Below are 12,919 nucleotides of genomic sequence, written 5' to 3'. Positions count from 1 at the left end.
TTATCACATCATCCATGAATAATGATACATGTGTCTCTTTCAAATGTTTACTCTTACAATAGAGGCATGATTGAGAGCAACGCTTCTCAAAATATATATGGGAGGGAACAGTTTTCCCTACTTCTTTTATATTCTTGTACTTATCTCTTGACAGACCAATAACAACCAATTCATGGATTGGCACCAATCCACAGGCCATACTATACTAAGTAGCAATGCTGAATTACAGACTAATAGCAAACAATTTTATCGGCATTTTCCTTTTAAATTTGGTATTGGTTAATAAAGATATTCTTCCTATCAGGCTATGAAAGTACACTTTTATTTTCATTTTTAATTAATCTGATTAGGAATGAGCTCAACTTTGATCAAAGTATATTATAGTTATCTTTTTTTTCCAATTAAGTCTGATAACATATTGCAACAAATTTTTTTCAATTGCAACATTGGTTACTTGGCAGTGGTAGATCAGACTTTTAATCATATTTGCTAGTCTGGTCTTGAACATTTTCACTCATATATAGTCTTAATCAGGATTTTAGAATGCCTTGCTTTGTTTTCTAACCTTGTTCTATACTTTCGTTCTATATTTATTTTATACAAGGAAATTAAACTTTCTTTAAAAATAGAAAATATTTCACCAGTAAACCTATTAGGTCCAGAAACCTTTTTGATAGCTGGTATTATTTTAACTTTCTCAGTTACCTCTTTAGTAGTACTAGTCCAACTCTATAAGCTTTAATACATTTGTATTAAGCTTATTTCATTAGGGCTTTTTCTCTTGACTGGATTTTTCAGAAATGTAGCCATTGTTTTTATCTTGAATTTAGCAATTTTATTATATTTTCTAAATTTATTGGTTTTCCTTTTTATTATGTTTCCTCTTCCTATAGTTGTTCACCCTTTATCTAAAATCTTTGGTCAAATAATAAACTCATTTGGTATTTATTTATTTATTTGTTTGTTTGTTTGAAAATGAGAAAATGACATTATATCATGGCAATCTACATACTTGGATACATAATCTATTGATTTTCATGATTTTGTAAGTAGTCTGTTACTGGACTCTTCTTTCTTGACCAATTCAAATGTTTTTTAAAGAGAATATAAATGTTTTCACTCCAAAATGACCTAGAATCTACAAAAAGAAGATGTATTATAATTTAGAATGATTTTCTCAAACAACATTTTCATCTTTGAAGTTAATTCCATTATTTAAAATTCATTAATCAAAAGCTCTTTTAGTATGTTAAAAAAAAAAGATACACAACTATCCACTACCTATTATCAATTATATAAATATATGCAGCAAAAAAAAACATTAAGGCATAAGATTCTAAAATATTAACACTACTCATCTGTGATTTATGGGATTATGTAACAGACCTTTAGCATTCCAAACTATCTCAATCCCTTCCATGCTGAGTAAATTCGACCAACCTAGAGCACCAAATCACTGCTGGAAACATGTTTTTAATACTTAAAAATAAAAGGCGTTTAACTTTAAATTTTTTCTTTTGAGAATACTCCATTCTATAGAACATAGTGGGCCAAAGAAGGGTTTTAAAGCAGGGGAATTCTAGTCATTGTGTGACTCTCACTACAGCAAAATCTCTAGTCCCTAACTTATCTCTCAGCCTCCTTGAGCCTGGTTTGAGCCTGGTCCCATAGTTTATTCCTCACTCCTATAAGAGAGGTATCTGTTTGTTCTCCCGCCCACACTCTGGCCTCCTCAGATCTCTTACTCTACTCTAGCTCCACTTCAGTAATTCTTTAACCTCATTAAAACAACTATCCTACCACATTTACACTTTTTTTTTTTTAATTTTTTTTTTCAATGTTTATTTATTTTTGGGACAGAGAGAGACAGAGCATGAACGGGGGAGGGGCAGAGAGAGAGGGAGACACAGAATCGGAAACAGGCTCCAGGCTCTGAGCCATCAGCCCAGAGCCCGACGCGGGGCTCGAACTCACGGACCGCGAGATCGTGACCTGGCCGAAGTCGGACGCTTAACCGACTGCGCCACCCAGGCGCCCCCATTTACACTTTTTATAATTCCTTTCTGAGCTGTATTTTCCTCTTTACCACTCTGAGAGTTCACAGTCATCTTCATATTATCCTCATAACCGCTGCCTTGCAAACATCTTTAACTTTCCTGCCCTTTTCTCCCACCATCCTATTTGCCTAGCAAAAGCTCAATTCTAGTCGAACCTTCTCCTTATTTGAATCCAAGCAGCAGCACACTGCTGAGTAAAGCACAAACCCAGATGGTTTGTCCTTTAAATTGATGACATTAAACCTCAAGGGCACTCAGCGTTGCCTGGAAATCCTACTGTATTTTCCGGGTGAACTGACTTGCTAAAGACAGATTCTAAAGGTAACATCAGCTGAGTCTCTCCTCAGAACTGAACTCTCCTTCTTCCTCATTTTCAAATGATGACCTCATCGACTTCAATTAAGTGAACGGCATGAGATGGAACTTCCTTATCTTCCTATCACCAGATCTACAACCCCATTTTCATTCTGTGACTTAAAAGAAGTCTGTCACCAACCTTCCCATCTTATTCCATTCTTTTTTTCTTTTTTAAAGTTTATTTATTTTGAGAGAGAGAAAGTGCAAGTGCCAGAGGGGCAGAGAGAGAGGGGGAGAGAGAGAATCCCAAGCAGGCTCTATGCTGTCAGCGCAGAACCCAATGCAGGGCTCAGGCTCACAAACTGTGAGATCCTGATAATGACCCAAAATCAAGAGTTGGACACAGAACCGACTGAGCCTCCCAGGGACCCCTTCATTCTTTTCGATTGCCTTCCTATAATGATTCTCCTGCTTTTCTTCATCCATTTTCCCTCTATACTAAATCATACCTCTCCCCAAACGTACTTATAATTTCCCATCATAAAATAAAGTTTTAAAACATCCCTCTTCTACATTCCTTTTCTTTCTGCATATTTCGGGTTCTTTTTTTTTTTTTTTTTTTAGTTTTTAAATTCCAGTTAGTTAACATACAGTGTAATATTAGTTTGAGGTGTACAATTTAGTGATTCAACACTTACCTACAACATCCAGTGGTCATCACAAGCTTCTGTATACTCTGTTGTTATGTTTCTATCACACAATGATTGCTTGTGTTATACCTTTTTGATCAATATAAAAAGACCCTCAAATCCCTAATGTTTTTGACAGATATGAGTAGGGATAACAAATAAGCAGTGAATATAAACAAATTTTGAGGGAGAAATGAAGATTAGAGATACAAATTTGGGATTTTTTTTTAATTTTTTTTAACATTTTATTTATTTTTGAGACAGAGAGAGACAGAGCATGAACGGGGGAGGGGCAGAGAGAGGGGGAGACACAGAATGGAAGCAGGCTCCAGGCTCTGAGCCATCAGCCCAGAGCCTGACGCAGGGCTCGAACTCACGGACCGCAAGATTGTGACCTGAGCTGAAGTCGGACACTCAACCGACTGAGCCACCCAGGTGCCCCCAAATTTGGGATTTTTAAGTATACAGGTATATTTAAACCCCCAGATCTAGATGAGAATCAAAACATCCCAACACTTCAAGCAAAAGTCAAAAACTCAAATGTATACAGGGCGAGGGAGGTAACAGAAATGAGTAAATCCACCTGGAATTAGGGAATCCACCTGTGGCCAAATATGCACTCCATATGCACTTTAAAGTGTTCTATTTTGAAATTTTAAAAACACTGTGTCAAAAAAATTTTTTTCTAGGGCACCTGGGTAACTCAGTTAAGCATCCAGCTTCGGCTCAGATCATGATCTCGCGGTTCGTTGGTTCAAGCCTACACTGGGCTCTGTGCTGACACTTAGAGCTTGGAGCCTGCTTCAGATCCTATGTCTCCCTCTCTCTCTACACCCCCCCCCCACTTCTCTCTCTAGCTCAAAAAAAAAAAAAATTTTTTTTTAAATATTTTTTCAGGGCACCTGGGTGACTCAGTTGAGCATCCAACTCTTGATTACAGCTCAGGTCATGATCTCACAGTTCAAGTTCCATATTGGGCTCTGTGCTGACAGCTCAGGGCCTGGAGCCTACTTTGAATTCCATGTTTCCCCTTCTTTCTGCCCCTCCCCCGCTTGTGCTCTGTCTCTCTGTCTGAAGATAAAGCAACAAAGGAAATAGAATAGCAGAAGAGTAGAAAGAAAACCGGTAGAAGCTAAGAAAGGAAATAATTTTAATTAAGTTATGCAATGTTTAACAGTGTCAAATGCTATTTATTGTACCTAAGATGAGGACAGAAAAGTGCTCACTGTATTCAATTATACAAATGTTGGCAAAACTTGCTTTCACTGAGTTGAGGTGAGAACACAAAGGAGATTAAGTAAAATAATAAGTAAATAACCAGTGACATAAGGCATATATACTTAAAAGGAAAAAAATATAGTTGATATTACTTTTAAAAATCCACAAAAGAGCTACTACTAAAACCAGTAAATGTGATTAACAAGGTCACAGGATAAAAGGTCAATATAAAAAGTCATTTATATTTCTATATACTTGCAATGAAAAGGAAATTGAAATTTTTAAAAACATCAGTAAAATTACCCTTCAATAAAAACAATGTTTTAAAAAAAAGTAAGTGTAACACAAACATGTGTTAAGCTGGGTATACCGAAAACAACAAAACACTAATGAAAAAAATTAAACACCTAACTAAAACTAAAAGAACTGCTGTGTTTGTGGATTAGAGAACTCAAATATTATTAAGATGTCAATTCTCTACAAATTGATGTACAGACTCAAAGCAATCTTAATCAAAATTTGAGGTTTTTTTAATGACCAACCTGATTCTAAAATTTATATAGGAATTTAAAAAAACCTAGCATAAACAAAACCATTTTTCAAAAGAGGAACAAAGGGGGAGAACTCACACCACCTGATTTCAAGACAGTACAATAATTAAGAATGTGGGATTGGCATAACAGACACATAAATCAATGGAATAGAGAGTCCAGAAATAGACCAACATATACAGTCAATCTGTTTTTAATTTTTTGGGGGGGTTTATTTTTATTTTTAAGAGAGACAGAGACAGAGCTTGAGCAGGGGAGGGGCAGAGAGAGAGGGAGACACAGAATCTGAAGCAGGCTCCAGGTTCTGAGCTGTCAGCACAGAGCCCGACACAGGGCTCGAACTCAGGGACCATGAGATCATGACCTGAGCCAAAGTCGGACACCCAACTGACTGAGCCACCCAGGCGCCCCAAATCCATTTTTGATTAAGATGCCAAGTAAGCACTAGAGAAAAAGACCATATTGACAGCAAACAGTGGTGGAATGACAATTAGATTTTCATATGTAAAAAAATGAAGCTGGATCCTTCACATCACATACAAAAACCAACTCAAAATGGATCAGAGATGTAAATATAAAGGCTAGAACTATAAAACTTCAGAAACCGTGGTTCTCAACTCAGTAAAATTTTGACACCACCCTCTCCCCTCTACCACGGGACACTTGGCAATTTTTGGAGACATTTTTCATGTTTATAACATGGAGAAATATTATTGATGTCTAATGGGGAAAGGTCAAGGATGCTGCTAAACACCTTACAACATTCAGGACAGCCCCGCACAATAAGGAACCATCTGGCCCAAAATGTCAAAAGGGCCAAGGCTGAGAAATCTTGTGCTGGAAAAATAGACAGGAAAAAATCTTTGTGACATAGGATTAGGCCAGTATTTCTCAGAACACAAGAAGTATAAACCATAAAAAAAACAAAATCGATACACCAACTTCATCAAAATTGAAGATTCTGCGCTTAAAAGATATATACAATTTGGAGAAAAAACCATAAAGTGGGAGAAAATACTTGCAAAACATGTTTGATAAAGGTCTTGCATCTAGAATTTATAAAGAATTCCCAAATTCAACAAGTGGAACAAATCAGCCATTAAAAAAAGGGAAGTGAGGGGCGCCTGGGTGGCGCAGTCGGTTAAGCGTCCGACTTCAGCCAGGTCACGATCTCGCGGTCCGTGAGTTCGAGCCCCGCGTCGGGCTCTGGGCTGATGGCTCAGAGCCTGAAGCCTGTTTCCGATTCTGTGTCTCCCTCTCTCTCTGCCCCTCCCCCATTCATGCTCTGTCTCTCTCTGTCCCAAAAATAAATAAACGTTGAAAAAAAAAAAAAAAAAAATTTTAAAAAAGGGAAGTGATCTTAAAAGACCCTATGTTAAAGAAGAAACATGGGTGGCAAATAACACACAGAAAGATGCACAATATCATTAGTCATTAGGAAAATGCATATTAAAACCACAATGAGATACCATAATGCATCTAGAATGGCAAAAAAATTTGAAACAAAAAAACTGGCGCAGCCACTCTGGAAAACAGTATGGAAGTTCCTCAAAAAATTAAAAATAGAACTGCTCTATAACCCAGAAACTGCACTACTAGGTATTTATCCAAAGGATATAAAAACACTAATTCAAAGGGGCATATGCACCCCAATGTTTATGGCAGTGCTATCAACAATAGCCAAATTATGGGAAAAGCCCAAACGTCCATCATCTGATGCATGGATAAAGAAGATATGGAGTGTCTGGTATACACATACATATACACACACGGACACACACACACACACACACACACAATGGAATACTACTTGGTGATGAAAAAGAATGAAATCTTGCCATTTGCAACAATGTGGATGGAACTACAGTGTATTATGTTGAGTGAAATACATCAGAGAAAGACTAATATCGTGTAACTTCAGTCATATGTAGAATTTAACAAAACAGATGAACATGGGGGAAGGGAAGGAAAAATAAAATAAGATAAAAACAGAGAGGAAGGCTGGGGCGCCTGGGTGGCTCAGTTGGTTAAGCATCAGACTTCGGCTCAGGTCATGATCTCACAGTTTGTGAGTTTGAGCCCCGCATCAGGCTCTGTGCTGACAGCTCAGAGCCTGGAGCCTGCTTCAGATTCTGTGTCTCCTCTCTCTCTGCCTCTCCCCTGCTCATGCTCGGTCTCTCTCTCTCTCAAAAATAAATAAACATTAGGGGCGCCTGGGTGGCTCAGTCGGTTAAGCGTCCAACTTCGGCTCAGGTCATGATCTCGCGGTCCGTGAGTTCGAGCCCCGCGTCAGGCTCTGTGCTGACTGCTCAGAGCCTGGAGCCTGTTTCAGATTCTGTGTCTCCCTCTCTCTCTGACCCTCCCCCATTCGTGCTCTGTCTCTGTCTCAAAAATAAATAAACGTTAAAAAAAATTTTTTTAAATAAACATTAAAAAAAAAAAACAGAGAGGAAGGCAAGCCATAAGAGACTATTAAATACAGACAACAAACTGAGGGTTGCTGGAGGGAAGGTGGCAGGGTCTGGGGGGTGGTGATGTGCTACATGGGTGATGATGGATATCAAGGAGGGCACTTGTTGGGATGAGCACTGGGTGTTGTACATAAGTGATGAATCACTAATTTCTACTCCTGAAACCAATACTACATCATATGTTAACTAACTTGAATTTAAATTAAAATATATACATACATACATATATACGTACACACATACTGATAATACCAAGAGCTGGCAAGGACACAAATCAACTAGAACTCTCACACACTGTAGGGGAAAGCAAAATGGCACAACCACTTTGGAAAATAGTTTAGCACTTTCTTATAACATTAAACATACAATTACTTTACCAGCCAGCAATCCCAATCCTAAGTATCTACCCAAGAGAAATGAAACCATTTGTCTACCCAAAAACCTATACCTGTATGGAATACTCCTCAGCAATATAAAATTAAAAAGAACTACTGATTCATACAATATGGATAAATCTTAAAAGCATGTGCTAAGTGAAAGAAGCCAGATTCAAAAGTCTATACACTGTAATTCTGAAAAGGCAAAACTATAGGGACAGAAATCAGATCAGTGGTTGCCAAGGACTAAGGATGGGGGAAGATAACTGATTACAAGGTGGCACAAGGGAACTTTTTTGAGGTGATGGCTGTCTTGTATATCTCAAATGTGATAGTGGTTATATGACTGTATATATTTGTGAAATCTCATCAAACTGTATATCTAAGAGTGAAGTTTACTATATTAAATTATACATCAATGAGGTTAACATAGCAGGAAATAGAGAGAAAACTCTTAAAAATTTCATTTAACAGGGAGCAGAATATTAAATCAAACAGCAGTTGGAGGAGAAGAGAGGATGAGACATTTGTATTCAAGTTGCTGGAGGTGACATGGTCTAGACTGTGACATGAGATGAATAACCTAATGGGGGTAAGAGAGGTTTAGGAGGAGGAATGTAGGAAAAGATCTCTGCAGGTTAGATCAAAGATCCAAGAGTTTTAGGCACTACATGAGTAATGTAAGCTGAAGTGAAAGAAACTGAGAACAGTGTAGCAAGAGCTATAGTTTTTAATGAATAATGAAAACTAACTTAGACAAGAGCAATAAAGGTGAATGAGCAGAATAAAAAGGACAAAAGAGGAGAGGAAATTAGAAAGTGGCATAATGCTCCAGCTATGCTAAGGAATCCAGGCATAAAGGCAGAAATGAAGAGCTACAGGACCTATCCATTGTGTATGTATTTTTTTTCATGGCATAGATTTCATAAGACAGGAACAAAAAGTAGGATATCTATTTTTAAACCATGCTCTACCATAAACATGTCCTCAGAGAATATTAAACTATTTGGGGGTATATCCCTATATTCATTTCCTAGGGCTGCCATAACAAAGTTACACAAACTGGACGGCTCAAAACAACATTATTCTCTCACAGTTCTAGAGGCTGGCAGTCTGAAACCAAGGGTTGGCAGGGTCATGCTCCATCCAAAGCCTCTAGGGGAGCATCTTTCTTTACCTCTTCTACCCTCTGGTAACCCCAGGCATTCCTTGGCTTGTGCAAGTCTATCTCCAACTTCTGCCTCTGTCTTCACAGGGCCAACTTCTACCTGGGTGTCTCTCTCTTCGCATACTGTTCTTGTCTCTTGTAACAGTCATATTGGATTAAGGGTCCACCCTACTCCAGTATGATCTCATCTAAGTTATATCTGCAATCACCCTATTTCCAAATAAGGACACATTCTAAGGTACTGGGGATTAGGACTTCAGCACATTTGGGGGCACACAATTTAATCCACTGCAATCCCCGTTCCATTTAATGGCCCCGAGTGCTATGCATTTTCTGTTAAGGTTTCTTTTAACCCCTTGCCATTGATGATAGCAAATCTCCTTCTTCCATATTTTGCATCAAATAAATAATCACTGCAATTTAGGGGAAATTGAAGGTACCAGAAGAAATCTGATACCCAACTTATTAGATAATCAACCTTAAATATTTAACCATTTTGAGTAAGGGTGCATTTTTCCTCCAACAAACATGTATGAACTTTTTCCCTATCTGCTCACAATTTTTCTATTTCTTCTAAATTTATAACTATGCTCTAGATCAGTGGTTCTCAAAGTGTGGTCCAAGGATACCTGGAAGTCATAGATGCTCTTTCAGGCATCTATGTGGGCCTCCCTTTTCTATGTATCTATGTAAGGCCAGATTTTCTTCATATACTTCAACGTATCCCAACAGACTAAATGCAGAAGCAGATAACAGAATCCAGTTGTGATAGTTAATTTTACGTGTCAACTTGGCTGAGCCACCGGGTGCCCAGATATTTGGTTAAACATTATTCTGTATGTCTGTGTGTCTAGATGAGGTTAACATTTGATCCACAGACTAAGTAAAGCAGATTGCCCTTCCCAATGTGGCCAAGCCTCATCCAATCCATTTAAAGCCCCGAACAGAACAAAAGGCTAAACAAGAGAGAATTCACTCTCTCAGCCTGATGGGTCTTTGAGCTAGTACATTGGTATTCTCCTACCTTTAAACTCAGATTCAGAGAACTTACACCATCAGCTGGCCTGGTCCTCAGCCCTTCAAGACTCAAACTGGAACTTACACCATTAATTCTCCTGGTTCTCAGGCTTCTGGATTCAGACTACAACTATACTATCAGCATTCCTGGGTCTCCAGGTTGTGAATCTTGAGAATTCTCAGCCGTCATAAAAGCCAATTCGTTATTTTACATATACATACATACAATATATACAATAAATAGATATGCAAAAATATAAAACAATGCCACTCTCCCAACTAATTCTTTGTCCTGGAAAATAGTTATTTTTCATTTTAAAATACATTATTTATATTAATATATAATGGGTTTATTTTAAAAATATTTTTAAATGTTTTAATTTCTAGTAAGCTAAATATCAATATGGATAGTCCATATAAATAAAAGATACTTAAAATACTTTTGAAGAATATAAAGGAGAGGAGTCCTGAGACAAAAAAAAAAAAAAGTGAAATGCTATCCTATATAACTAAGATTATCAAAGATCTATTAGAAAAATGGAATATTAAAGTAATTCACCCCTTACCATTCTTCAAAGCTGAATCAGAATTTCTCATGCAGCTTATGAAAAGAAAAATAATTTCCCAGTTACATAAGACATACCTGATCATCTCCAGAATCCCACTGAGCTGTTTTTTTCACAGAGACTACATTAGCATCAGAAATCTGTATACCACTATTGTCTTGATATAGTGACTGTTGCCATACATGACAGGTCAATGGAACAACCTGAAAATCAAAAGCAGATTTAAATAGTGATGAACAATGGTGATTAACAATCACTATTGTTAAACAATAATAAAATCTAAACTTTAGCTATATTTCTAAGTTTATAAAGTACTTTCATATATATAACATTTCAACTTCACAACCACTGTCCAAATTACTACTTTCACTTAAAAACAAAAAAACAGGGCACCTGGGAAGTTCAGTTGGTAAGCATCTGACTTCAGCTAAGGTCATGATCTCGCGGTTGGTGGGTTCAGGCCCCGCATCTGGCTCTATGCTGACAGCTCAGAGCCTGGAGCCTGCTTTGGATTCTGTGCCTCCCTCTCTCTTTCTGCCCCCACCCACTCTCTGTCTCTGTCTCTCAAAAATAAATAAATGAAAAAAAATTTTAAGTAAAAAAAAAATTACAAAAAGTCTTAAGGTTATCCAGTTAGAACTCAACATACTTTCCAATAAACCACAGCAGTTCCTTAACCTCCTATAGTCCTAGAAGTAAAAGCAGCAAGCAGAAACAAGCAAGTTATTGGTTTTAAAATCTTACTATTTAAGACACCTAAGAAATTAACCCTACAAATGGGGACTAAAATCAACTCATAGTATGGACGGTGGGAACAAACTTAAGGCTCATTTTGTGAGACAGGGGTTACAGCAGGGCTCTCTCACCTGTGAAAGACAATAAAAGCTGTGACTGTAGCCCAAGGCTGAAGCAATGCAAACGGAACAGATCCAAGGCAATCAAACAAAAATGACTTAGGTCAAAGTCACCAACTGGCTCAGGGACTGGTTCCTGAGATTTCTCCAGTATCCTTGGACAATAAAAACCCAAAGCTTCAATATAAGACTTCTTCTTCTGGGGCGCCTGGGTGGCTCAGTCAGTTAAGTGTCTGACTTTGGCTCAGGTCATGATCTCGCAGTTCCTGAGTTAGAACCCCGTGTCAGCGCAGAGCTGGCTTTGGATCCCCCACCTCTCTCTTTCTGCCCCTCCTCCACTATCGCATACTCTCTCTCTCAAAAAGAAATGAACATTATGGGGCGCCTGGGTGGCTTGGTCGGTTAAGCGTCCGACTTCGGCTCAGGTCATGATCTCATGGTCCGTAAGTTCAAGCCCCACGTCGGGCTCTGTGCTGACTGCTCAGAGCCTGGAGCCTGTTTCAGATTCTGTGTCTCCCTCTCTCTCTCTGCCCCTCCCCTGTTCATGCTCTGTCTCTCTCTGTCTCAAAAATAAATAAACGTTAAAAAAAAAATTAAAAAAAAAAAAAAAAAAGAAATGAACATTGAAAAAAAAAAAAAACCTCTCTTTTAAAAAAGCAGCCACAAGGGCCAAGGTAGAGACAACCACAAGAACACCAGATAGAGAAGGGTGTACCCAAAGACAAAACAAAAAAACACTCCTGCTAAAAATGCGATTATAAACTATATTTTCAAAAACTTGAAAATGAATAAGTCAGATCCTCAAAAAAATAAAGATACAATGTCCATAAAAGGGGAAGAAGTTATAAAAGTAAAACAGGCAGTTATGAGTCAAGAAAAGATGAATTCTAACAAAATATTAACCACAAATGTGAAAGAGCCTCTGAAGGAAACCTCAAGTTATCATATTTTTTTCCAGAATTAAAACACTGTTACTATATTAACAAAACATTTTTACAGAGGACTTACAAGAATGTGCTTTTGGTCACAAAAAGGCCAGCATATTTAAAATCTATTCAAGAACTACAGAGATTTCTAAGATATCAACTATTCCAAGAGGTTTTTCTCTAAAGGTAAAGAACCATGGTACATACCCATCTTGCTTCAATGGCAATGTTTAAGGGACAAAGAATAAAAAGCAAAGAAAATTGTTTTGCAAATGCAATCTGGCAATCTGAAATCCCTAAGTATGTAACAATATAGCCAATGTTTTGGCTCAGTTAGTCTTCTTTGAGCCTTCTAGGAAAGAAGAATGCCAAAATGAATGTTCAAAATGGCTATTCACTGTAGCTCAATAAGGCTGGTTGTGGACCATGGTGTATGTATCACCTTTGGAAAGAGCTGATTCACAACAGCTGATAAAGAGAGTTCAATTCGTTAGGATATTTGTAGAAAACTAATGATACAATATTAAGAAACCAGCACTTTGAGAACTGATCCAATGTGTGAGAAAAAAAACACTCCCCCCTCACTTTTATCAGTATAAAGAAAACCTAAAAGTCAAAATTAAATGCTAAAAGAAAAGTTCTTATTAAAAATCCCTTCCCCTTGGGGCGCCTGGGTGGCGCAGTCGGTTAAGCGTCCAACTTCAGCCAGGTCACGATCTCGCGGTCCG

General features: G+C 37.8%; 1 protein-coding gene across 7 annotated transcripts in view; it reads right to left on the bottom strand.

Moving 5' to 3' along the window:
- ALMS1 (ALMS1 centrosome and basal body associated protein) overlaps window positions 1-12,919 on the bottom strand; it is a 227,085-nt gene that overhangs the window by 196,750 nt on the left and 17,416 nt on the right. For all 7 annotated transcript variants that reach the window (XM_045446475.1, XM_045446474.1, XM_045446476.1 and 4 more), the window contains exon 2: window positions 10,489-10,614. In XM_045446475.1, coding sequence (XP_045302431.1) covers window positions 10,489-10,614 — 126 coding nt within the window. The remainder of the gene's footprint in view (window positions 1-10,488; window positions 10,615-12,919) is intronic.

Source organism: Leopardus geoffroyi, chromosome A3 (assembly GCF_018350155.1).
Source record: "Leopardus geoffroyi isolate Oge1 chromosome A3, O.geoffroyi_Oge1_pat1.0, whole genome shotgun sequence".
Lineage (NCBI taxonomy): Eukaryota > Metazoa > Chordata > Mammalia > Carnivora > Felidae > Leopardus > Leopardus geoffroyi.
Note: the sequence above shows the minus strand (reverse complement) of the source record. Positions and strands in the feature narration are given on the sequence as shown.